The 27,805-nt window shown below is 46.6% G+C and overlaps 1 protein-coding gene across 1 annotated transcript in view; it reads left to right on the top strand.

Annotated features, from left to right (window-relative positions):
* Window positions 1-27,805, top strand: part of NTM (neurotrimin) — a 276,438-nt gene that overhangs the window by 145,417 nt on the left and 103,216 nt on the right. The window contains exon 3 of the mRNA XM_008574793.1: window positions 9,343-9,468. Coding sequence (XP_008573015.1) covers window positions 9,343-9,468 — 126 coding nt within the window. The remainder of the gene's footprint in view (window positions 1-9,342; window positions 9,469-27,805) is intronic.

The raw sequence follows: 27,805 nt of genomic DNA, 5'->3' as shown, positions 1-27,805 counted from the left end.
GTTACAGGTGGGTTGCTGTGAAATTCAATTTACACTAATATGCCAGGAGCAAGGGAGCATGGAGCGAGGAATGAATGGTGTTTTCTTTACTCCTCTACGTCTCCATCAGGAAGGACTAAACTGGGTCGGGAAGCAGACCTCATAAAAACTTCCTTCCACATTTCAGTTGATCCGGAAAGGAACAAATTCCAAACTTCAGAACCAGTGGGTTATGACTAATCCCAAATAAATCACTGGCTTTTCTCCCTGGACTTCATGATTTTCCTGCAAATGTGAAAGGTTTAACATGGAGAGAGAGAGAAAGAATGAGATGTAACAGCTGACAGAAGTGTTCTGTTGAAAGAAATAACAGTCTGTCTGAGGTTGTATCATTAAGGAGCTTTCCACACTTTCAGACGCTCATTTGGGATTCTGAATATCTTTGCTCTGCCCTGCCCCTTCTTGACAAGGCAGGCAGCAGCACGTTGCTGGCTGGAGAGTGGGGTGGTGTTGCACATGCTGGGCTGGATCCTGCGTCCTCACTTCAGGATGTGTTTACCCCAGCATCATTAACATGTCTGAATCTGTGGTGATCACCCATTTAGGGGGACCAAGGCTGGTGTCCATCCCAACCTGTAAACCAAAGCAATCTCCCAAAGTTTGTTTCTCTCCATATTAGCCTCCAGGGTATACATTTTTAGTAACACAAATAAACCCCATTTGAGTAACACTTTTTCAGTGTGGCTTTTCACATTTTTATCTGATCCACAGAACATTTATTTTGAGGAGTCAAGATAGGTATTAATATAATTAATACAATCAGGAAGTCAAATGATTTACATGAGTTTATACAGTTAATCATTGTTTGGGCTGGGCCTAATACCTGGTCTTATGACATGGAGCTTAGGATTCTTTTTATCAAAAGAGACCTCACAGATTCCATAATATTGGAATGTGTCTTCCATCATAAAAATAATTTTGTTGGAAGAAAGGAAGGAAGGAATGTCTGACTAGTCTATTTAAGTCAAAGTAGGCCAGATAAATACCTCCAGTAGTGGACTCACTGGTGGATTTAATTGAAGGTTTCTCTGTCATCATGTAGAGACATCTAGAATACTAGTCTCATGAACACCTGGGTCACAGCAAGCAGCAGACATAAAGACTACTTCAGAGGCAAGCTCTCCTGAAGGCCATGGCTCTGGTTCAGCACACACTGAAGGAAGATGAAAGGAGGATAAGGGGGATGTACTAGTGATGGGAAAGGGAAGAGGATGAGATATTTATGCAAAGGTGGGAAGGTCCAAAAACATACCCATGAAACCGTCCATCCACTCTTGTGGTAGAAATAACACCTGTAGATGGGAGTCAGGGACTCCTTTGCTGACTGTGCTGTGGACACGGGATGTTCCTGTGGACATGTGAAAGGAACAGCACCTGCTGTGGGTGGGCTGGGTCTGCATGCCTCTCGACCCAATGCTGTGCAAAGAGAAGAGAGTTGGGGTCATACATAATTGGCATTCAGGTCCCACCTTCGACCCTATTAGCCAAGTGACCTTGAATGAATTACTAAAATCTCACTAATCCTTAGTTTCTTCATCGGTCAGTACAAATAATAATAGGACTTTTTTATAGGATTCTTGTAAGATTATCCAGTAATGGATTCACGCTCCCTGTAAAGTATCTAATGCACAACAGAGTTGTACAATGTGTTGGTGTCCACTAGTATATAGGTTTGATGTTTCTGATTTTTTGTGTATGCACCATGATTTCAAGTGCATGTTATTTTTCTAAGCCGTATAATGTCTTGTTTAAAAAAACACAATGTAGGGCCGGCCCGGTGGCGCACTGGATAGTGCGCTGCTTGGGAAGCGCGGCGGCGCTCCCGCCCGAGGGTTCGGATCCCACATAAGGACCGGTTCCCACTCACTGGCTGAGCGGGGCGCGGGAGCAACGCCGAGGGTTGCAATCCCGTTGCCGGTCCCTGGTCCGGTACGGGGGCAACACTGAGGGTTGCGATCCGTTGCCGGACACGGAAAAAAACAAAAGACAAAAAAAAAAAAAAAAAACACAATGTAGTTACCAGCTGTATGTCCTTGAAGAAATTCCTGGGCCCCTCTGAGTATCAGTATCCTCATCTGTAAAATGTGGGAAATAATCAGGGTGACCAGTGCATCCCCATTTGCCTGGAACACTTTCAGTTTCAAAACTGAAAGTCATATGTCCCAGAAACTCTTCAGTTCCAGGTAAACCAGGGCAGTTGTTCACCTTAGAAATAACATTTACTCATGAGGTTAATGCTGGGAAAAATAAAATAAAGGTTATATATGTAAAACACCTATTATCAGGCAAGTATTTAATAAATAGTATTTATCAACATTATCATGTACAGCAAGAGTCCCCGGGGGCTATTTAAAGATTTGGAGGAAAATTAGTCATTTCAATTTATTTTCATTTCCATACAGCCTTGTAAAAACATAGTAATTTATTCATTCAAAAAATACTGGTTGAACACAAATCATGCCAGGCAGTATGGTGTGTGCTGAGCACCTCAATGAACAGGCCATCAGTGGAGCTTACACTTTGTTTAGGAGAGGCAGACAATTTGCAGTAAACAATTCAATATTGGGTTCTGCTTTAGAGAGGGCAGTAGAGGAAGGCTCTTTGGGGAGCCACGGGAAGAGCAGGAGAAAGGCAAGCTTAATTAAGAGGCTGAGCCAAGGAAGGGCTTGAGGTGGCCCAGGAGGAAGGAGGCTGGCAGAGTGAGGAAAAGACAAAAACTGGGGATGAGTGTGGAGAGGGAGGCAGGATCTGGTTCGTGAAGGCCTTTAGGGCCATGGAAGGAGTTTGTCCTCCTGTTCCACGACCGACTTATCTCTTTGTTCAGGCTGGATGAGAGAAGGAAGGTCCTAATCAGGTATATTTTGCCACAGCCTAAATCCATCCCTAAGCAACTCAACTCACACTAGACTTTGCCTGGGTACCCAGTGGCTTGTGTGAAGAGGTGAATTAGTCTACAAACCAACATGTGCATTAAGAGCTTTGTGATCTAGGTTGAACATTTATGCACCAGGCTGTTGATACAGGCTTGAGTGTCTGTGCAGGGCTTGGAAACCAGGCAGATCGAGGGCCCTTCAGATTTGTCCTTTTAATTCTGTAAAAACAAAGGTTCTAAAGACTTAGCAGTGAAGCAGCCCTTGCTGTGAAAACTGTCCTGGGTAGGCGTGGCCATCTCAGATCTTCATTACAGAGCGGAAGCAGCAGGGCTGCTGGCAGCAGAGGACATCACTGGGGACACGGAGGTCTGTGTGTGCCATGCAGAGTAGCCTGGTCCAAGCAGCTGTGCGCCTTCTCAGCCCCACAGGGCTGTGCAGTGCTTCATAAAGCATCTTAATTTGGATTTAATATGATATCCACTGTGTGCTAAAAACAGCAAATTGCTATTTATTAATGACATAATTATTAAAACCAATACCTGGGCAGTGGAAGCTAACCAAGAGTGGGGAAGTTCCTTAGAATACTGTTTCAATAATTATCTCATTTAATTATTTACACATTTGAATTAAAATTCAATAAGAGCCAAATTAAATCTTAACATAATGTATTAAATGTGGAACTGTATCCAAAGAGTACGGCTCATTTGGCTTCTGTCTTTTTTTCCTAAGCATGTTCTAACCACTTCTTGGTTTTTCTGTTTCTATAACTGGTATGTTTTCTAGATCCAGACTTCAAAAGCCAGCAGACGTTACATACATGTATGTGGAAAAAAGCCGATGACCTTTTTAAGGAACCATCAACTCGTAGCAGGTCTACTGTACTTTTGAGGCTCCAGTGCTTGCCCGTCTGCGGTTTACTTTTCAGTGATATTCTCAGGCTGGGACCTCGCAGCAGACCTTTGATCGTGTAACTCCAACTGCTAACAGGATAGTTCGCATTTCACCACCAGCATGTCTACAACAGAATTAATCCAACTAATGTTCTCCCCCAGAGTAGTTCCCCATATAACATCCAGAGGTCTGCTAGTGCAGCCATTCAGCTGCTGTTGAACAAAGTAGGGTTCCTGCTTGACTCGGTATCCCTATTTCCCCCTTCTAGGCAATCATTAAGTAGCCGTGAATTTTCCTTGGCATTGCTCTCAAATCCATCTCTCTCTTTCCATCTTTACAGAGCCAACAGTTAAAACCAGGCTTTGAGTATCACTCATATAGATTGATTTCTCTGACTCCAGTTTCTCTCTATTCCACTCCATCTGACACATTTATAACAGACTTTTTCTTAAAATAAATTTTAAAAGATTATGCCATTCCCTTTTTAAAAAATGCAAATGCTTGCCATTACCTATAAGATAGAGTTAAAATCCAGGATTTCGCCATTCAGGCTAGTCCATAATCTGACTCTAGCTTACCTCATTGATCTCATATCTCATTTGTCATTGATCATGTTAAAATTTATTGACTGTCCATTCTGTGTTGACACGGCATATGTGTTATGCCAAGCATGTCCAATAGTAAAACTCACTTACTGAGCACTTCACATTCCCAGAAGCTGCTCTCAGCGTACTTTATAAACTTACTCCTTAAATCCTCAGAAGAATCTTGCAGGCTCCATACACTTATTAGGTCCATTTTACAGATGTAAAGGTGAGGCACAGAAAGGTGGTGACTTAGCCTGGGTTACCCAGTTAGGATGTAGGAGAGCCAGGATGTCAACCCTACTCCATATTACCTCTTCTAGTAAGTAGATTTTGTATCTTCATAGACTTTGTGGATTTCTGCCTTCCCATCTGTGCCCGTGTAATTCTATCCCATTTGAAACAGCTTCACGTTTTCTGCTTAGACGACTGTTTCTCATTTGTCGATATCCAAAATAGACTCTAATCTGAGGTGAAGCCATCTCTGACACTCCCACTCACTGAGATCCCCCCTCCACTAACTCTTAGCACTTAATGTTCATAGCATTTATTTCACGTTCAATCACACAATTTTTTGACATATTTTGCTCTATTATTCAATTCTCTGGAATGTTTACATGCACTGTTTCCCCAAACAGATTGTAAGTTCATGGAGGGCCAGGAAAATTGGTATACTTTTGCATGCCATTTGTATACCTTGCACATGATTGTGTATATAGTAGGTGTGCACAAAATGTTTGTTGGATGACTTCTGGAAGGAGGCTTCTTCCATTAACGATTATGCCCGACCACAAAAAGTCTTACTTTTAGGGCTTTCCTTGTGTTGTCTCCTTTGTCTTTCCTGCACCCATCCCCCAAACTGGTTAACCTTTACTTATCTCCTAGGGCTAAACTTAGGTGTCACACATCCAGGAAGCCTCCCCTGAGGTCTCTCTCCAGGCTGGTTTAGGTGTCTCTCCTGTGTTCCCACTACCCCTGATTCATCCTTCTATGTTACAGTACATTAAAAGGTTAGACTTCTGTATCAGTTTTCATATCTCTGGACCATGAACTCCTTGAGGACAAGAACTGTGTCTTATTTTGTTTATGTTCCTAGTGCTAAGCACAATGCTGGTGTATGGAAAGTAATAAATGAATATTGATGAATGAATGAATGAGTGAATGAATAAGTGAAAATAAGCGAACCCTTCTTAGTATGTTCCTAACAGCCTGCATGATGAGAAGAAGTAAGATACGGTGTATCCATGGAAACAATACAAAAATATATGTAGTCCTCTTCTTAACATTGGTCAAAAGCTTTTTTATAAGCATGGGTCAGCTAAAAGCACAGTGCATCCTTTTCAATTCAATTTAATTTTGAATATTGACAATGTGCTAGAAGTTGCTACCTGGAAAACAATACTTCTAATCCCTTAGTATCTTATGCCAATTTAGTTCTGATAATTGGGATTGCACCTCTGGTCACACAGCTCAGCTCTGTGCCGTGAATGGTCTGCCTTTCAAATCCATCCAGGGGCAGCTTGCCTCCTTCAGGCTGCACTCTTAGGGAGAACTGAAAAGACAGCAACTTCTACTTCATGAGTTGGACACTTTCCAGTTGTTATTGGGAAGAGACAATTCTAGATGATTCTTCCAAGCACAAGGTGTGATTGACTCTTTAATATACTTACTCTGCTGACAGCTCTGGCCCAAACCACCTTCTATCCTACTTGGGGAATGTCCATTGTTCTCTAGTGTATGATTAGCAGATTAGCAATCATGTAAGAAGCCAGGAAAATGAACTCCCAGTAAGCCCTTCCAAAGCAAGAGTAATTCATTACTCAGCCTGATTTCCACTTAAAATGTACTTTAAGCACACTTCCAGCTACAAACCCTAAATCACCCTGTGTTCACAAAGTCCATCATTTTTTATTTTATTGCATGGCGTTGGTGTGACATAATCCCTAGCAGAGCATCTCAGAGTGCTTTACAGATCAATAAATTACTCACCTGCACAGTTGGAGCAATGTTTGCAAGGACAGCACAGGCATTCTGAAGGCAGCCTGTCCTCCAAGAAACCAGCAAAGCTGTGTGGGTGCCAGAATGGGCCAGAGCAGGAGTAGGCCAGTGCATGGGCTGGGAAGGCAGTGTGTGAGAGAGGAATGCCCCAGTTAGAACTCTGTGAGTAAAATACATCAAAGTGTTTATTTTATGCAAAGAGCAGTTTAAATGATTCTAGAGCTAAGAAATCTGTATCCTTCAGGCAGTCAGCAAATCACACACTCAATCATTAACTCATCAATTGCCTTTCTCTCCTGGAAGGCCCAATCTAGCTTTTAAAATGATACAACCATAATTTGCAATGTTGTATCTTAAAAGTCAGGGATTGTAGAGTCGATGGTCTCTCTCGAACCCTTAGCCTTTTTTTTTTGTCCCACCAAACACCTGTGAGAGTGCACACACGCACAAATACATGCACTGACTCTATCTGAAGCCCAATGAGGATCTAAATCTAAAAATGATAAATTGGTGCTTACTCTATGCAAGACACCCTATTCAGGACAGCATTAAATAAAAAAGATGAGTAAGGCTCTTGTTTAATAGTCTATAGTCAGATAATTTATAGCACAGAAGCAAAGGCGAGACAAAAGTAACTTCAGAGTGTTTAAATTGCCATGAAGGAGGCACTGCCATTCTGTGGGATTACCAGAAAGCAGAGGCCATGTCCTCTTGGGGATCACCTGGGAGGCCTTATGGTAGGGGTGGTAATTCAGCTGGGCCTCAAACGATTTGGGTAGGTACAAATAGAAGAGGCTGAGCACTAAGACAGCAGCCAGGGCGTGGGGTGAGGAGCTGAAGTGTAGCACGTGCTCATTAATCACGCTTGCTCAGCGGGCGGAGGGTGGGACGGAGGGTGGGACGTGAGCAGAAGGTGATACTGGAGCAGCAGGGAAAGGAGAGAAGGCTAAGAGAAGGAATCTTCCTAGCACACCCTTGTCATGGAGGAAAAGATCCAAAACAACTAGGAACGAGTGAGTAATGGTTCAAGTAGAGGGAAGACCAGCACTGGCATTTCCAGACAGATCTGATCTCAGCTTGAGTGTCCCACTCTGGGCCTGGAACAAGCAATGAAGTCATCGTGCAGCGTCCCCGGGTTCTCCAACAGGCCAGATCCCGTGTGCGCTGGATGGGTGGTGTGCCCTGGAACTGCAGTGCGGGGCTCTGAGAAATACTTATTCAAAGAGAGAAATGTAACATGAAGAAATGGAAGAGTCTGAGTAGAGGGCCCCTTAATTTGCCAAAACCAGTGTCACAGGACTGAAATGATATGTGCTAATGATCCAACTCAGGTTGTTCTGAACATGTAGCAGTTCGGGAAAGTGTTTCCCTTGAATGGCCACTTTATTATTTTTTTATTATTATTATTTTTTCCTTTTTGTCTTTTTTACTGACCGGTAATGGGATCGCAACCCTTGGTGTCGCGCCCGTACCGCGACCGGCAACGGGATCGCAACCCTTGGTGTTGCACCCGCACTGCGCTCAGCCAGTGAGCGGGAACCGGTCTCCACATGGGATCCGAACCCTTGGCGGGAGCGCCGCCGCGCTCCCAAGCGGCGCACTCTCCAGTGCGCCACCAGGCCGGACCTGAATGGCCACTTTAATTCTATCCTATATGTATTGGTTGAGCTCTTACCATGGATACGGACATAAGTAAGACATGGTCCAGGCTATCAGAAAGCTCATGGTCTGGTAGGATGAGTATCTGGAATTGGAGTTTGGGGGCCCAGTAAATGAGACCCTTCCTTTGTTCACTTTAATTATAAACCATTTGACAGATAAGACAAATGAGTGGCCACCTGGAGAACCAAATATCACATTTACTAGCGGCAGAGCGGATGCTGGAGAAGTGGGCTCAAGCTTGCAGCAGCAGTGAGCTTCTCCGGCTGGACCCCAGCGTGGGACCAGCGTGCCCAGGCCGTGGCTGGCTGTGCTGTGGGTCTCATCTCGTCTCCGTGGGATGTTGCTCTTGTAAAACACACGTGAGGAGGAGCCGAACGGAAGCCTGGCTCCAAAACAGAAGGCTGAGTGAAGTGTGTGGGGGACCCTGCTCTCAACTTTACCCATTGGCATGAATTCCTCTCCTCCTTGGGAAGAGTAATTTAGGAGACAGAGAAAGAGAGAGACCAGGTACACTATGGCTGACTGACGTTCCTTCCCATTCCCCATCAGGTGTGTGCAATGTGCTCTGGGAACACGGATGAAGCAGCAGCAGTAAATTTGGGTTGTTAAGGAGGGCAGAGAGGCATAGGGGTAGGCAAGGTTACAACAGAGAAAGTGTCATTTGATTTGGTTCTTAAAGATGGCCTGGGAGTTTTCCATGAAGGATGTAAGGGACAATGGGTCCACATGCATGAAGACCAGGGAGGGCACAATGTGTTGGGAATAGCAAGGGCTTTAGTAGAGGTGGAATCACTGGGGTGTCAGAGGGAACACAGGTTGATTGCTTGATTCTGAATGGCCTGGATCAAGAGCCTGGTTGTGATCAGGTAGGCAGTAGGAAGCAATTGGCGCTGTTTAGGCAGAGGTGCAATATGATCAGAATTGCACTGTACAAAGACACCTCTGAATGCCCTGTGGAGGGTGACTCCTGGATACATGTCGGAGGTTGCAGGGGAGGGGGGAGCGTGGAGACAGGGAGAAGGTGGAGGCTAGCTGACTAGTTAGTGCAGAGTTGCAGTGGGATTTATTCCCGTTCAGACTCCCTGACTTTGCATTTAAATAGGAGGAAATGGAAGCTAAATTCAAGGTAAGATATTACATTTTTAAGGTAATTCCTCTGACTTTTCTTCATTTTCTTCATATACTACTATAGTCCAGATATTTCAGTCTTTAGGCTATTCTATCAACTACCATTTTAAGATGACAAAAAATTGTTTCAGCAGAATTTTTATTTTCCTTCTGTTTTTTCTCCACAGTATCTCCCAAAATTGTAGAGATCTCTTCAGATATCTCCATTAATGAAGGGAACAACGTCAGCCTCACCTGCATAGCAACAGGTAGACCAGAGCCTACGGTTACCTGGAGACACATCTCCCCCAAAGGTAAGCAAAGCAGTTCTGTGTGTCGTGTCAGGAGAGGAAATGGGAGCATCGGTGGCCACAGCTAGGAGATCACGGTACTGTCACCTAGTCTAATGGTGTCTGTGTTTTCGGTAGCCCGATCATAATCTGCCCATTGTTTTGCAAGGAATTGTGGTGTTCTCTGCAAAACAGGCATATTCTCTTAAGATTTCACAAATCATACCTGAATATCTCTCTAATCCCTTGGAAATTAATAACAGTTGTCTGGGTGAAACGGTGGTAAGATGTTCTGGGTGAACTTCACACATCAAGTTTGATGATGGAAGGATCTTCTTTGATGGCATCGTGCAGCTGGTTGTTTTAAAAGAGAGAAAACACAGACACATAATGATGGATGAGAGCTTTAAATGGATATATTCCTAGAAGGAGAATTTCAAGTCTGAGCCTCTTCAGCATTGCCAAAAATCTGGCCATTAGCTGTTTTTGTGGTTTTGTTATTATTTACTCTTATTGATCCTATATAACAAATATAACTTAATGTGTGACTAAGTTGCAAAAATCACTTTGTCTAAATGTTTAGATGTTATGTAGACCAGACTAAGTGTTGTATTTGCTTTCATGGATTGAGCGTGAAAACCTTCATAATTTGAGACAAGATGTCATTTATTATTAAGCCAGCTTTTATTTGGGAGCAAGTAACATAATATCATTTCATTCAGTATTAAATATTTACTGAGTGCTTACAATAGTGCAGGCTCTCTTCTAGGCACTGAGGGATACAGCAATAAACCAAAACAGACAAGCTTCTGCTCTCAGGAGCTCACATTCTCATGAGACAGATGAAAAAAATAAGTACACAGCATAACAGGTGGTGATGAGGATGAGAAAGTAGAGCAGTGAATGTTTGCAGATGGGTTTGGTCAGAGAAGAGCTCTAGAAAGGCAACATTTGAGCAGAGACATGAACAGAGGTCCTGAATTGCATTGCTTAGTGCTGGATAATGTGAAATTCATGTATGCGATTGTGCATGTGTGTTTGTATATATGTGTGTGCATTCATGGGAGAGGTATGTGTGTTACTGAGTAGTGAAAGTTTGAGGATTCCAAAGGAACCATCGTGGTTGGCTTGTTGCAGACTAGGTGCTCTAAAAGTGGACCCTAGGAAGGTGACTGGTGTGTAGGAAGCTTATTAGAAGGTGCTCTTGGGGTCACTTCCTGTGGAAGGGAAGGGCAGGAAGCAAAGTTGGGCGAGGGAGAAGGTGAGTTGCAAGGCAGTCCAGGAGAGCATCCCAGCTAGCCCAATGGTGGGTTCTGAAGCTAGGATGACCACTCAGAAATGTCCTCTCTTCGGGTGATGATCTGGCCCTTTATAACAGCACAGCAGGCAGTTGCTAAATTTAGGCTGTTCGCGGAACAGGTGTGGTGCTGGTCCAGGCATCTCTCTTCCCATGAGGCAGTCCCCACAAGGGGCTGACAGCTGAGGGCTGTCCTCCAGCAGCATATCCGTCCACTGTCCGTGAGTCCTCTGCTCCTGAAGGAAGCAGTGCATCACTGTGTCGACGGCCTGGACTTCTGAAAACGTCAGGGTAGGACTGTGAATGGACCCCAAATACTGAAATTCCTCTCTCAGAACCAGTGATAGTTTTCCCTGATAGATGTTCTCGGGGAAGGTGTGAGATTTCCATTTGTGCTTGGCCTGAGTTCCTGGGAGCTGTCCTGTGCCACCATTCCTGACACTATCACTGTGAAGGAAGGGATCTGCGAGAGCTCTGCATGCCTAGGCCAGCCTCTCCATTTGCAATGACCTTGCGTATTGACTGACTAGAAATCTGCAAGGAGGCTTCAGCTGTGCATGAAATCATTAGTGATGGAGGGTGGCCCAGGGCAATTCTGAAGGAGGGGCCATCCAAATGGACAGACTTTCTAAGCTGTGGTGTATGCCATTCATCACAGCTCAATGCTCAGTCCCCAGTGCTACTGGATGCCAAGGCAGCCTGTGCCTTTAGAATCTGCAGAACATCTATCATCTGGGGTGGACCTCCTCTGCATTATGTCAAGAGGATCTGTCTCCTGTCTGGTGTCTTTTCTTACTCCCTCCTCTGGCTAGCCAGGTCTTTGTCCATTCCTGGGTGTTGTGTGGTTCCCCCTGCTTCCGTCCTGCCCTCATGTGTCCCCACTTCCCTAGACGTTTCTGTTCTGTGCTTCCCCTTTCTCTCACAGCCCCCTGAATGCTTTTGCTTTCATTTCATTCCTTTCCACATTTTCTTTCTTCCCCCCCATGTTGTCTTCCCTCTAATGTTTGAGCCTGTCCATTCACCTGGCTGATGTTCATGCTGCTGTGTCTTAGAGTCCCTTTTCCCCCCTTTTATGACCATTGAGTAGGTTCATTTCCCCAGGGAACTTTTACCTGAGCCTGGGCCAGATGCTCCCATTTTACTGAGGTTTCAGCTGCTATGGAAACAGGATGGATCAAGAGGAGAGGAGCAGGATAATCAGAACCTACCTGTGGATTACAGTATTTTAGATGAACAGCGTTTCCCAGGTCCTGGGTCCAGATTAGCTATCCGTGACTCAAACTGATGAGACATGCCCAGCAATAATTAATCACCTCGGAATGCACCAGGGCGCCGTGTTCCCAGTGACTGATTATTTGGAGATCAGAGATATCACTGGGCTACTGCCAAATCTGAACTGAAGCTGGAGACCCTTAGCAGGCAGCCCTTCATTTTCCCCAGTAAATATTTTCAAAAGGTGCTTATTTTAAATAAGTTAGGACAAGCTGGGTGTTCCTTGGAGAAAAAGATATGTACCTCATCAGAGGCTCCAAAGACAGACAGCTGTTGTCATCTTTTGTCCTGTTCTCTGTGGGTGGATCCTGTTTCAGTCAAGACCATTCTTCCACACCTCCAGAGGTCCACACGAGCGTCTGATGGGGCTGAGCACTTCGGCACCGTGAGGACTCCGCTGCGTTTTCTCTCTCCAGACTGATCTGTTCTCTACACTTCCGAAAAACTCTAGTTTCCTTCTTCCTAACTCACATGGTACTGCTTACAACAAGCTTATATAAGCTTCTGTAGATTGTGCATTTCTAGCCTTGACCACCTATTGTGTGGAAAAGGGTATAGAATTGTTCACCACTGTTTTAGGAGTGGCTCATGTACTGTGATATAGGGCAGCTGGGGAGTGGCCAGCTGTGGGAAAGGAGGTCGGGGCCAGCGTAGCACTTTACATAGATGGAGAAAGGTCCGTTGTCCATATCTGAGATGGAGAGGGAGGAAGGGACTGCCAAGCTCCCTCTTGGCACTGCCACTGATTGTAAGAAGTAGTTTCCTGTGTATCATTACTGACATGATGTCTTTTTAGTTCCCCTCATGAACTTCTCTCTTCCAGAGTTCAAGGTGAGAGTGCACTAGCCTTTTAAAGATACCTCTCCTGACTCTGCACACCTGTTTTGAGGTGTGTAGATGTTGGTCTTTTCAGGAGGAAGAGCCCCATCCCACTGTTCTGCAAGGAAGAGCCATCTCTATCTGCATGAGGGATTTATGGACCCCTGGCTGCAGTCCCTGGGAGTGTCAGCATACCAGTGCACATGCAGACACGTTTCCCATTCGTGACTTTGTCTTGCCTTTTGTCCTCATCTGGGCATGCAAGAATATGCTTTAGCACAGGCCTTAAACTAGGCTTTCTAACTCCAAAAGAATACCTTTAATGCTGTCTTGTTCCTCTGAGTCTTCCCTAAGTAAACAGAAATATGATCTCTTTCAATGCATCCTAAAAGACGCTATGTAGGGCCTCACTTTTCATAGAAGAGTATTCTCAAAGCCCTGTTTTTATGTCACCAGTTTCTGTCGGATTGTAAGAGATTTAGAGAGAAGCCTGGGATTCCTATATTGTCACATTCCTGGGAGCCCAACATGAAACGCAGGTGGAGGAGTGAGTCCAGGCACTCGTCTGTGGGTTTCCCTACACATTTGGAATTAGGGGCCACTGAGCGTCCTAAAGGAGGTGCCCTCTTTGGTGTGCCAACGTCTACATTTCTCTCATCAAACAAAACATTGACAATACAAACCTCATTCAGGCTACCTAAAGGACACTTGGTCCCAAAGTAATGATTGGGGGATTCAGTAAGGCCCAGTGTGAGTTGTTGACAGACATGCACTGATTTCTGATGCGTTTGCATCCTGCTGTCCCATGAGTTCTTTGAGACCAGGGCCTATGTCTCACTTCTCTTTGGGGCTTCACCTTCTAGCACAATGCCTGGCTCCTAGAAAGAGTTCAAGAAATATTTGTTGATTCGGTGATCAAGCACTGACATATGCCACTGTCCCAAAGGGGATGCCTCTTCTCCCAGTCCAAAGACCTCACCCAGATCTTGGGGGGGGGGTGTCCTGCTCCACTTTGATGTTTGTAGTGGAGACCTGCTGTGTTTCTCACTGAAGCTCTCTCCTGGTGAGTCTCCAGGACATTTTCTCTGGTCTTCACAGAACCTCCCAGTCTTTCCTGAAGTCCCCCAGAAGGGAACCTGCTGTGGCAGGGCTTGACTTCTCCTTGAAGGAGAGACTCCTTTTTAAGTTCTCTTTTGCAAGAGCAGAGAAGGCTCACAGGTGACTTGGTGGTGGGTCTTCAGTGAGCTCCCTTCTGCCTTTATCACAGCCTTGCTGCGGTCCTCTCGTGACGTGTGTCTTTCTCTGATATGCTCTTCATCTGACCCTTCTGGAGGCACATGATCTTTGTGTTGCCTTCCTGTCCCCAACTCTCATGTGCCTAAACCCCCAATGGCTCCTAACCACGGTTTCCTAAAGCAGTCCTGGATATGCAAGGGAGGGTTAGTTCACCTGTATATGAAAATGTGCTGCTCCTTGTGGGTTTAAAAAAGAAAAAGAAAGATATTAGTAGAAAAAAGAAAAATATGGGCCGAGCCCATAGCGCACACGGGAGAGTGCGGCACTGGGAGCGCAGCGAAGCTCCTGCCGCGGGTTTGGATCCTATATGGGGATGGCCGGTGCGCTCACTGGCTGAGCGTGATGTGGGCGACACCACGCCAAGGGTTGCGCTCCCCTTACCGGTCACGAAAAAGACAAAAAAAAAAAAAGAAAAATATTATTTTAAGCTCGTTCCCTCTGCTGCCTCTCCCTCCCTCCCTCCCCTCGCTCCCCTCCCCCACTCTCACTTTCCCTCCCTCCTAGTGTGTGAATCCAGGTGGGGTGGAGACTGAACATTTTTCCAGGGGGTCACGTAATGACCCTGGGGGCAGTCTTAGAGCAAAACCACAGGCCCCTTAGGTTCCCCAGCTGAGCTGCCATTACAGAAGCCAAGTTTCTCACGCAGGGTGGAGCGGGTGCTTCTGCGGCCTCTCATCACCTATGCCTGCAGGGCTCGGCACCTTTTCCTTCTGCCAGATCTCTTCCCTTCCTACCTGAGTTCTCCTGCTGTGCTTGAGGAGGCCCTGTGGGCAATTGGCTGTCCTGTCCTTCTTTCTCAGTTTTAAAAGTCACCATGGAGGTGAGGGCAGAGTGACCCTACTTGCCAGTGCCCAGAGACCCTCTCCCATGCCCTCGCCTGCCTCGTGCCCACCTACTTTCCTGTTTGTCAGCACTGACAAGGCCTTCTCCCCAGCCAGGCAGGACATGGAAGCACTAATTGGCACTTGAGGTATCACAGCTTGAGTTCAACCAGAGCTGGCAGGCGCCATGACTCCAGTGACAGCTCTGTGAAAAAGTGTCAGGAGCAGAGCTCTGGTATGCCAGCGGCTTACTGCAATACCCTGGCACTAATGAGCAGCCTGTCAGCACCAGCACCAGGGCCACATCTGGCACAAAGACCATTAGGTGGCAGATGAGAAAAGCTTCCCCAGCGAAGAGGGGCTGGGATGGCAGGAGGAGGACAAAATGCACTAAAGTCACCACCTTACCCCAGATGACAGCCACCCAGCGGGAGAAGACCAGAAACGAACAGAGAGACAAATGTGTTTATAAAAGATCTGTCTATGTCCGTTCTGGACAACTCCTGGCATCTCTCTTTGGTTGGGTTGCCCTGTCATTAATCTATATAGGCTGGACATCTTCTCTGTAGTAATCCACGGGGATGTTTGATGATTAAATTAACTCTCCAGCTGTGGCTATGCTGTGAAACCAGGAAGTCACTAAGTCCCCAAGAAACAGGGACCCGAGGAAGAAGGGCAGACTTGGGTTGTAGTCTTTTCACTACTTGTCAGGGTGGGTCCCCCGTCCGGGGGTCTCTAGAGCTGCCAGCTGTCTGCCATTCTTCTGCTAGAGCATTAGAAGCCAGGGGAGCCCGTCAGAAGGAGCCTGCCCCTCTGTGATTTCATCCCAGAGCTGGTGGGCATGGGAATGGCCAGTGAGCATCTGTTATCTGCTTCCTGAGGGTGGAATCTGTCTCCATTCTTCTGCTCAGGCTCAGGATTGGGTGTTCTGAGCTTTATGGAGTATACAGAACATCTATGCCTTCTCTGAGGCTTTGGCTCCCCGAAGTGACTCCATCTCTGTTACGTCCATTTGTCTGTCTGTCTGAAAGAGATGGGCTTTGAAGGAAAGTCCGGCTGGATTTGAATTTGCATCCACTACTTGCTGGCTGGTCGCACAGGGGTGGTGATAAGCCTCTCTGAAGATGACCCTCTTCATTAATGTCGTTCCCGCTTGTGGCATGGCACTTAGAGTTCTAATGATTCCGTTCAAGACCCCATTCGTCCCTCCACCGTGATCACACTAACAGCATGGCATTCTCCACGTACTGGGTGTCCTCACCTTTGCACACACTGTCTGCCCTCCGGTCACCGTCCTCCCGCTCCTTTTGGGTAGAGTTCTACTCTTGTTTAAGACCATGCTCCAATGCGACCAGTTTGAAAGCCTCTGAGGACTTTCTTCATGCAGCGGGAGTCATCCGTGTCTTTTAGATCCCACAGCACTTTGCACACATTCCTAATTACAGCATTTCTAACGTTACCGACAGGCCCATGACCTTCCCTGTCATTTAAGGGATCACAGCGCCCAGGCACAGTCTCTGTGCTGTTTGTTTGTCCCCAGTGCCTGGTGCAGCACCAGACACTTGCAGGCCCTGTAAGTGACTGGTGAACAAGGAAGTTCTGATACTGCAGATACAGTCTTGTCTGTTCCGTCTCAAAATTAAGTCTTCCTGGTACATAATTTTTTTAAAAAGTCAATTTTAGTGAGCAAAGGGTAAGACACAGGAGCCTCATCTCTCCACATCATTTCTGACTGTGGGTCATCTCATGTTTCCCAAACCAGTCAAAGGAGTTCAGAAGGAAAGGCCCTCCCCTGCCCTACTAGCCTGGTCTGTCGCCGGGCCCGAGCCTCACACCTGTCGTCTGTGAACCCTTTCCCAACATGAGTATGGTGACGATTAGTCACTCTCACCAGTGTAACGTGCCTGGCCCCAACAGCACAGAGAAGGTGCCAGCTATGTCAGCTGCCATGTGCTCGGCAGACTTCCCCTCCACTCCCACCATGAGACACAAACAGAACGGAGGATTTCAGGTTCTTTTCTCTGAAAAGGTTGAATCTTTACAAAGGTCCCACTCAGTCATTTGCCAGAGTGGATAGATATTCACAGGTGCTTAATCAGCACATCCCTCACCCCTACCACTTTTAATTAATGTAGGTGCTTGATTAAAATTCCCAGAGTATACCAAGCAGCTATCCCAGGAGGGCCAAGTAATTGCTGTTGCAAAAGATATTACAGTGGTCCTTGATGGTGGAGAAAAAATGATTGCATCATAACAGAACATGGCAGGGCAGACGGCCTGTGCAGAGTAGTGGTGGAATACACGGTATTAGGCTCCATTCATAGAGAGAAAACCATTTATTATGATAAAGATAAACCAGTGGTGTAACCTCAAGTATCCAGAAACTTGATCCATAAAGTCATTAAGCAAATGGTTTAAACACAGACACTCAGGCAAAGGGAAAGAAAAAAGCAGAGGAAGGCATTTATATAGATCACTCTTTAACTCCGTAATTCTGTTTAACTGTAAAATTATAGCTAGATAGACATAGTTAGGGTAAAATTTGCCAGTGTCAATAAGGGTTTTTGTAAGTTTAATATTTATGATCTGTTTAAAGCAACGTTATAGCTGTTCAGCTTCCTACTTCAAAGAAGAGAAAAATCATAAAAAGACTAGTGGGGAAATTAATGAGTTCAATGTGCCTGAATTGAGAACATATGAAATCAAGCCTCAGTCTAGAAGCCAAGGGCAGGAGTGCATACCGCAGACACTGTTTGTGGTTTTACCCAATTATTTTAAAACCCTTGAAAAATATTGTAGAATCAGAAGTCTGCTGAATTCAGACACTGCTAACAGCATCCTCCCCCACACTCTCCTGAGGCTTAGGCTATTTATGCCTGTACTTGGTGACTGTTACCATGCAGAATTGTTTTGATGGAACAAAAAGAGGAAACATAAAAGCAAGGAGATTGTCTCATCTTCTCCACAGATGCTAACCAGCCGTGGCTCATTAAGATGCAAGTCTCATTAAAATGGCAGCCCCTGCAGGGCAGGAGACTCCATCTCTGAACAAGTGCCCAAAGCACTACACAGTGCAGCACCACTGGGGTACAAGAAGGGCCTTGGCGGGGCCTCTCACTACCCCACACGGCCAGAGTGACTCCGTGTCATCACCCTACTGCAGACCAGCCAAAGGCTTCGGGAGTTCCACGTGTAGGATCCATCAAGAACTGCCAACCAAGCTTGGAGAAAGCTTCGATTCAAAATGTCCTTGTCACTGAGACTTCACATGTGTAGTTCTGACTTAGCAACTACTTTTAGATTCTGACTCTTGTCTTGACCTATGCAACAACGTTTCCCTTAGATTCTATAACAATAGCCAACAGTTTGTGGATGCTTAAAATTGCACTAGGCACTCTTCTAAAGTTACACACAGTAGTGTCTATTCTTCACAACAACTGTGTGAGGTCGTGTTATTAGCCTACTTTACCATTGCGAAAACTTATTATGTCTTCTCATTTTAATGAGACTTAGGGAGATTAGGAGGATGGCCCAAGGTCACACAGCACCAAGTGGCAGAGCTGGGATCCAACTCTAGGCCGTCTGTCTCCAGAGTGCTGTGCTGCACAGTGTAGTGCTCAGAGGCCAGTCCCCAGACCCAGCAGCATCAGCACCACCTCACGCATGCCCAGACCTACCGAATCAGAGCTCTAAGGTGGGGCCCAGAAGCCTGAATTTTACCAACTCCTCCAGGCGATTGGGACGCACACTCCAGTTTGAGAACCACGGCTGTGCAGCACGTGCTTTGCGCTGAGCAACCTGCTCTGCATGCATCATATCACTTAATCCTCACAAGTCCCTAACAACTAGGCATTATTTTCATTTTAGAGATAAAGACATGGAGACTTGGGGGGCAGTTTGCCTACAAATGCCACATGGCCAAGATGAAATTCAAGTCCAAGTCTTTTTGACTCCAAAATCCATATTCTTAATGCATATTGATTTTCTGCTTGATTCCTGGCCCATTGCTTCTTCCAGGTCAGCTGGAAGAAGAGAACTCACCTGTGCAGGGAGAAGAGTCCTGGCATGTCTGTTCTCTGGTTTCCTCCAACCAGCCTGGGACTGCGGTCCTCGCTCGGGTGGTCCCCTCCCTCGCAGCTTCTTGCACGTTCACCCACACTCTTGTGCACACACTGGACTCTCTGCCCAGCCTCAAGACTCCATCCTCCCAGTAGCCCAGGCTCCTCTCAGTGCATTTTGGGATGCACATCTCTGAGCGAAGGACATAGCCCCCGCATGGAGATTGGACCTCTCCTCCCCGGGCAGGTGAGTTCCCTTCTTCTAGCTGAGGCTGCTCTTGAGAGTTTCGTGCTCTCCGGCCCCTCCACCTGGATGGCCAGGGCTGCAGGACGGAGGCAGCTGCTCTTGGACATGATTTATTTTTTCCCTTGGGTTGAGTACTATCATTCACTCACACAATGGTTTGTCTTCTGCTTTGATTGTTATTATTAGGTTGTTTTACACTTTAACAGCTTTAGATATGAAAAGAAATTGCCAGATTCCAGGGTGTGTGTTTTATTATCTGACTTCATTTGGTTTCCCTACAAGTACATGTGATATTTGGCATACTTCATCTTCCTAGCGGCGTTAAACACTTTTCCTGCCAGAACCAGGGCAGTTGGGAGGGATTGAGTGGAATATCAATTCAGTCCCTCTTAGGATCGAGGCTCCTGCCTCCTTCCTGGCTTGATGGCACAGGGTCTCCACGTCCTGCCGCACCGTCATGGCCTGTGCAGCATCTTGGAACTTTGAGTCTTGAAGATGTGGCCCCTTCCTTCCCTGGGAGGTACAACTTTGCCACTTCCTTCTCTCCCACAGTGGCTGATTCTTCTCTGCTCACTGGTCCTCTCACTCTGAAAAATAAATTCTTCTTCACTCTTCTAACACAGAGTTAAAAACAATGACTTTGGACTTGATGGTACTTCTCTAATAGATTCAGGAATCCTCCTGTTTAACTGATCTGCAGCCCTGGAGGCCTGTGTTCCTCCTCTAATTCCATGCATCACTGCATCGCCCTTTATGGAATGGTTCACTGAGGTCACTGTGGTTGGAGATATTTGGCCAGTCATCTGCATGACAGAGAAAGATAAATGGCTTTCTCCTCCACTGACTTACTCATTCCATTGCACATAGTTCCAGAAAAGGATCTAAGAAAGAAGGTGGTCTGGATTTTATCCCCAGGAAATCGCTTTGGTAAAACAATTGAGATTAATTAATTTCTTTATTCAGTGATTGTTATTGAGCTCCTACTATGTGTTAGGCAACTTTTCTGGAGTGGGCAAAACAGACTACAGCCCTGGCCTCATAGAGCTCATGTGCTAGTGGGAGAAACAGAAAATAAGCCCTGGGATAGGTAAACTTTGTAAGGTATTATAATAAGAATTATAAAAATAAACAGGATAAGTGAAAGAGAGATTATCACGTTTGTGTCTGGGGTGTGTAGTCTTCAATAGAGTGGATGAGGATGGATTCATTAAGGAGCTGGGGGAGGAGACATTTGGATAGCTCCAGCAGGAGTATTCTTGACAGCGCTAACAGTGAATACAAAGGCGAAATCAGAACACATCTAGCATGCTCAAGGATCATCAAGGAAGCCATGTGGCAGCAAAGGATTCATCTAATACCTCCCTCCCTTCTCTCATGAAGCTTAGAATATAAGCTTCATGAGGGTAGGGAGCATACATATCCTCTCAGGGAGCATGCTTATCCTCACAGGGTGTATTCATATCCTCTTGGGGGTCATGCATATCCTCATGGGGGTCATGCATATCCTCACAGGAGCATGCATATCCTCTCACAGAGCATGCATATCCTCGTGGGGGTCATGCATATCCTCTCAGGGAGCATGCATGTCCTCGTGGGGGTCATGCATATCCTAATAAGGAGCACACTTATCTTTGCTTACCCCATGTGCACCAATGTTTGGCAGCAATTTGTCTCTCAAATTATAGACATCCTGTATTAGTCCATTTATGTTGCTATAACAGAATGTGTGGAACTGGGTAATTTATAAAGAAAATGAAATTTATTTGCCTACAGTTTCCGAGGCTGGGAAGTCCAAAGTCCATCTGGTAGTGGTCACAGTGACCCAGGGGTCTCACACTGCAAGATGGTAGAAGCAGAGAGAGCAAGAGAGACAGACTTTCTTCTTCTTTTAAAGCCCTCAGAACTACGCCCCTGACAGCCATTTTTAATCCACTCACTACTGCATGGTCCTACAATCTAATCACCTCTTTAAGGCTCCACCTTTCAATTACCATAATAGGATTTCCCACCCTCTTAACAGCACAGTGGGGGCTAAGTTTCTAATACATAAAACTTGGGGGACACAATTCAAGCTTCAGTGAGTTTGGGGGGGACATTATTCAATCCACTACACATCTAATAAAGTTTGTTTAATGAGTAAAGTAAACTTGAGCTATAGTTTGAGTACTTGAGCAAGCATGCTGGAAAGACAGGAGGTTCAGATCAGAAACTGTGGTCCCTTAATTAGTGATTTCAGGTTCCAGAGAACGACAAGTTTAGGCCAGTGACAGGAATAGCTTATGGCTGGGACAGAGGGGATGGCCCTTGGAGAAGATGAGGCCAGGTAGCTGACAGTGTAGGTGGCTGATGAATCCTCAAAGGAGACATTGCAGTCACCCCAGGTAATGGCCGAGGCTGGTGACAAGCATGGCTGTGATCCAAGTGTCAGAGCCCTCAATGAATCACAAGGAGTTTGGAATATCAGTCACTGGTGGCAGGGAAAGGGAGGGGTAGAGGAACCATCGCTGGGTGACAAGAGCTCCTGAGGACAGGGGTGTTCAATAAAAGAGTGGAAGAGGAGGGTTCTGCAAGTGATCCTGGGGAATGAGGAGGATTGTGTCCCAATCCCTGAGTGCCAAAACAAACAACCCAGAAATTTCTTGAGAAGCTACAGCAGAAGCACTGGCCGCGGGAAACAGCAGTGGGTTTCTGGTGGGTGTTGCAGAGGCACAGAGAGCGGGCGTGGAAGGTGGGAAGGAGTGAGAGGTTGGGCGGAGGGAGAAATCTCTACACACCATGGAATGGAAGGACTGCGGAGCATGGCTGGGGGTGGGGGCGGGGACGTGCCTGTCCTGCGGTCACCCTGGCAGGAATTGATGGGCCCCCTGTGAAAGACATTGAAACCCCCCCCCACAGATTTCTGCCGCAACCCGTGTCTGTGGTAAGGGCAGACTTCTCTCTTCTTCCTGAGCTTGAAGGTCAGATGGTGGCCGTGGTGGCTGTTGCTAAGGTCAAGTCTTCTTATGGTCCAGAGCAGGGAGATTGTCCTTTAGGAAGCCATTAAAAGGTCAAGGTGAGAGATCCTGCGATAGCAGAGTGGGGAATAGAGGGTGGATTTCAGGGACATGTCAGGGGGCAGATTGCCAGAACCTGGAGATGGGTTCGATGTGAGATGGGAGTGAAGATGGGGGCTAAGCCGGGAGGGTCTCCAGGGGTCTTCTCTGGCCTCCCTTATTGCCCACCTGGAGGCACGAGTAGTTCTCTGTCTGGCTTTTCTCCCATGTGGCGGTAGGTAGGATATTAGGGAATAGCTGGTCTCTGTTTATTTCTGCCTATTAATCTGTGTAGGTGAAGTCCCTTTTCCCCAAATACTATCGTAACAACTTTAGACTCATTTTTTTTTTAAAATGAGAAGAGGGATTTATTAGATTGAACGTAAATGATAGAGTACAACAGAGATATGATAAATAGGCAGAATGAATCATCTTTTATTCAACAGATATTTATTGAGTGTCGGAAGCACGACAGTGCACATCGAGGTGCTGCAGATTGTGTGGTAAATACAGCCTTTGCCCCATGGGGCTGCGGTATGGGAGTACAGGCCATATTGGATAAATAAATATGCAACTTAATGTCAGGGAGAGAGAGTGGTACAGAAGAGAAAGAAACAGAAATGGGGTGATGAATGAGAGGAGGTGCTACTGTGTTACGGAGTTACTGTAGTCCTGCAAGAAAGCCAGAGCAGACACCTAGACACCTAAAGGCATGAGACGGTGAGGGGGACTTATCAGCAGAGGCCGTTCCAGGCAGAGGTGCCTGCGAATGGCAAGGCCGTGAGCCAGGAATGTTTGGTGTGTATCACGAACAGTGGGGGTAGGAGGTGGGAGGGGTGTTTAGCAAGAAATTGGTGAAGGGCCACAAAAAATGGTGATGTCATGTAATGTTGAATATATTCATTATCCTGATTTGAGCATCACATATTGCACACAGGTATTGATATTCAGTGCTGCACCCCACAGATAGCTACAGTCAATTATGTTTCAAAATAAATAAATAAGAACAGCAGATAGAAGAGTTGTAGGATATTGGGAAAAGAGGCAAGAGTCTGCTCCTGTAGTGCCTTGAAAGCCACATTAAAAACTTGGGGATTTGTTTTAGTACAAAACGCTAGCACGATTTAAGCAGGGAAGGGAAATAATTTAATAAATGTCTTTAAAGCTTCATTTTAACTGCTTGAAGTGAAAGATGGGGAGCAGGGGGCGTCAGGCCAACAGCTGGGATGCTGCTGCTTTAGTCTGTCATGAAACGGTGACATAGTGGTCACCACAGACTGTGGTGGTAGGACTGAAGATGATGCGACTGTGTTTAATCTGGAACATATTGTGAAAGTAAAGGTTCACTGATCGATTAGATGGAGATTGGCAGAAAGTTAGGAATTGAGGGTGACTCTAAGATTTGTGACTTAGGCTGCTGGTGACTGGTGATCACTTTTCCAGCCATCAAGAACTCCAAGAGGAACAGGCTTGTAGAGGGAAGTAAGGAGGTTGGTGCTCTGGATATACGATTGGAAATGTTGAGTAGATAGTGGGCTGCACAAGGGTGCAGGAGCCAGAAAGACAAGCACAGGAGTCATAAGCATACAGGTGGTAATTAGAGCCAGTGGCTGGCTGTCACCACCCACTGCGTGGAGACAGAGGAAAGCTCTGTGGCCCGCGCTCAGTGGCATTTCAGTATTTTGGCGTCAGGAAAAGGAGGAAGATCCAGCAAAAAAACAAAACAAACAAAAAAAAAAACTGTGAAGAAGTGGCAAGAAAGATGGGAGGGAAATCTGAAAACCAAGGGAAGGAAGGTGCTTCAGCAAAGGAGGGAGTGACAACCAGCACAGGTGTGGCTGAGACATCCAGGGAGAGGAGGACTGAGAACTGGAAAATGCATTTATATGAGACACTGGCCAGAATGGTTCTGGTGAAAGATGGCAGATGGAAGATTAATTGGGATGGGGGAAAACAGACTGAAGAAGTTGAGAGAATAATAAACTTTGTTGAGAAGTTTTGCTGTAAAGGGCAGCCAAATGTGGGGTCAGTGGTTGGAGGGGCATGAGCTCAAAGAAGGACTCTTCTCCCAAAGGCCAGTCCGCAGCCTGAAACCCTTGGCCCTCCCCTGGCCATCACTGCTGTGTAATGCCCTGTGTCAGGGTTCTTGGCGGTCCCACTTCCTAAGATAAAACAGCTGAAGGAGTTAGCCAAGGTCGGTCTCTGCTTGTTGAGTGGCTTACGAGTTTGGTCTTCAGCCAAGTGACCCCCACATTTTTTTTGTGGCTTTTGGGAGCTCTGGGAATTTGGATCCAAAATCACCAAGTTGCTGAAGCAACTGCCTATCTCTGACACTAGGTGCTTGGTCTGGAGGTGACACTACCTGCTGCTGCCTGTAATGAGGATTCCACGGGGGCTGATCATTGCAGCTGTGTGGGAGCACTGCTGGGAGTGGGAAGCACCTGATGACAAGGGTCATTGGGGTGTGGTGTGATTTCTGCTCATCCCCCCCACCCCCACCATCCCCAGCATGGAAGTTCTCAAAATCCTCAGTATCTAACCCTCCAGGACCATATACTCCCCACAGCAGGGATATGGTAGTTCATCTTATCTTCAAAACCGGACCAGGAACCAGGTTAGCTCTGTGAAGCCACGCCATCTGGCCCACAGATGAGTATCCCAGTGAAGACCCCTCCTTGCCTGAAGGAAGCTCCGAAGGGAGTGAAAAGTGAGGACCAACCAAACACCCCAGAAATGTGGACAAACAGCCACCTCCTGTTCCTGGGGGAGAGGTTGGGCTCTGGAAGGGAAACTACTTCAGCTCTGCACAGGTCTGGGCCCTGGAATCCTGCAGATATCCCTGCCACCTCAGTGTCCTTCACTCCAGGTCAGGAGGGCGGAGGGAGCAGACAATCTCAGCATGCGGGCTTGAATGAGCTCACCGCCTGCCGCTGTGCCTTTCGCACTTGATCCTGGCTTGCGGGTTCCCGAACATCCATCCAGAATGTTTCTCCTCAGAGGCCTGAACACACCCATTCTTGTTGCCTCTGTTATCCTAGAGGCACGCCTCACCCTGGACGGGGAGAAGCCCTAGATGAAGCATTGGGTGAGACGGGGACTGGGAGAGAATAGGGTCCATCCCTCCCCGTGACTCTGTTTTCTCCGCAGAACCCCTGGCCCTTGAGAACTCGGAGCAGCTCGGTGAGAGTGACCACAGTGTCCTCTTGCAGCATCATTTTGCTAACTTTGGCTTTGCTGCTGAGCGTCCGCACTGACCAGTCCCTGGTGTGCTTTTGAACAGTCACATTTCCCGGTGTGTTGACATGTCATCTCTCTGCATCGTGGCGCTCTCCTGGGCCTCGGGATTTTGGTCACTCAGGTGTTGTCATGGCGATGGCATTCTCAGCAGAGTGTGCTGCTCATGTTGTCATGGTTATGAGGACCTCTTGATGTGAGCCCTACTTTATTGTCATTGTGCGGACAGCAGTGAGGATCCCTGGGACCTTTGGCAAGGCTGGATTTTTAGGCCAGGAGCTAATGGTTCTGTACCGGAAATGCAAGTGGCTGTAACTCGAGAAATTGCAGAAATAGTCTAAAATGGGTAGAGTCTGTCCACATGAAAAAGAGAAGACTGGAAGCAGGTCCATTGTCCTTGTCACCACCATCGCCTCCCTCTCCTCCTCCTCTTCATTGTCACTGCAGTATCTTCTCTGTTTACTGTAGGTTGGCTGTGTTCCAGGCCCTTCTCTAAGTGTTTTAAATGCATTAACTCTTTAATCTTCTTGACAACCTTATGATGTAGGTGTTAGCACTGTTCTTTTGCAGATAAGGGAACTGGGACCCAGAGAGCTGACTTAGATAACTTGCTCAAAGATACACACCAGTATGAGATGTGGCCAAGACTTAGCAAGGAGATTCGAACCCATAACTTATCCTATTTTAAAATTAACAATAAAAATCAAGATGAATCAGCCCATGGGCCAGCCCGGTGGCGCACTGCTACAGTGCGCCGCTTGGGAGCGCGGTGACGCTCCCACCGAGGGTTCGGATCCCACATACAGACTGGTTCCCGCTCACTGGCTGAGCGAGGTGCGGGCGCGGCACCAAGGGTTGCGATCCCGTTGCCGGTCCCGGTCCGGTACGGGCGCGACACTGAGGGTTGCGATCCGTTGCTGGTCACGAAAAAAGACAAAAAGGAAAAAAAAAAAAAGATGAATCAGCCCAGCTTGTGAAGGAGTTTCTAAATTAGGTCATCTTTTTTCCTATGATCTGTATTGTTTATATTCTTACACCACTTTTTAAGTTTTAAAATATTTTCATATTTTAATTTGATTTTCCAACAACCATATGAGGTTAGTATGACTATTAACTTTGTTTTACAGATGAGAAGATAAAAGACCAGAGAGCCTGTAGCTTCCCAAGGAAATGTGGCTGCCAAACTGTGTTAGACAAGGCCTGAAATTCATGGTGATCTATAGATTCAGAATCTGGTGTTGCCTGACTGCATACCATATTATATTGCATGGCCCAAAGTCTGGCTCTGGGGAGAATAGCCAAACATGAGATTAAAAAAAAAAAAAATAAGTAGGGCCGGCCCCGTGGCGCACTTGGGAGAGTGCGGCGCTGGGAGCGCAGCAGCGCTCCGGCTGCAGGTTCGGATCCTATATAGGAATGGCCGGTGCGCTCACTGGCTGAGCGCGGTGCGGGCGACACCACACCAAGGGTTGCGATCCCCTTACCGCTCACGAAAAAGACGAAAAAAAAAATAATAATAAGTAAATGGCAGGTCTTAGAGTGTCATTCAAGTAGCCATTGGCCCTCCTTATTCTGTGCCTAAAAGCTCCACTACTAAAGCAGCTACTTTCACCTGTTACTGTTCAGGCAGGAGAGCAGCATCCTCTATCCCATGCCTACTACCATCAGAGAACCTGTGCTACTTCGGGCAAGTCATTTAACCTGCCTGGGAGAATCCCAATAGAAGGTTAATGCCAGCTCTGTGTCTATGCTAGTTTTCAGAAAATGACAATTAGACACAAACAGGTTACTTAGAAACTGGCCTCTGAGAATGTACAGTTTTTAAGGCAGAGGAAGCTCAGGCCTAAGAGCTGATGGAGAAATGACAACAAAGTCGATAATCATGATATAGACAACAGTAGCAAAGGCTTATCACATTCTTGTTATGTGACAGACTTTACCTATATCAGCACATTTAATCTTTAGAACAGCCTGTGAGGCATCTATTGCTATTATCCATATTTGACAGATGAGGAAAGCGAGGCACAGGAACGTTAAATTCAGCCAGCTGAAGGTTGAGCAGCTAGTAAGAGGTAGTGCTGGCACTGAGCCCCAGCTTCCCGGACCCGTCTCTGGACATTGGCATGTTGTCCTACATGGCATGGACTGGCTTCCAGGCCTGGGCCTGGAGCTTAATCAGGGCCACAGGGTGGTGAACCTCAAGAGGTGAGCTTTGACTGCACCACTTTCTAAGCAGTGCCCTGGGGCACGTGGCCCACCCACCGTGAGCCTCAGTCATCTCATCC

This window comes from Galeopterus variegatus, unplaced genomic scaffold (assembly GCF_000696425.1).
Source record: "Galeopterus variegatus unplaced genomic scaffold, G_variegatus-3.0.2 Scaffold1107, whole genome shotgun sequence".
Lineage (NCBI taxonomy): Eukaryota > Metazoa > Chordata > Mammalia > Dermoptera > Cynocephalidae > Galeopterus > Galeopterus variegatus.
This window is presented reverse-complemented; position numbering and strand designations above follow the sequence as displayed.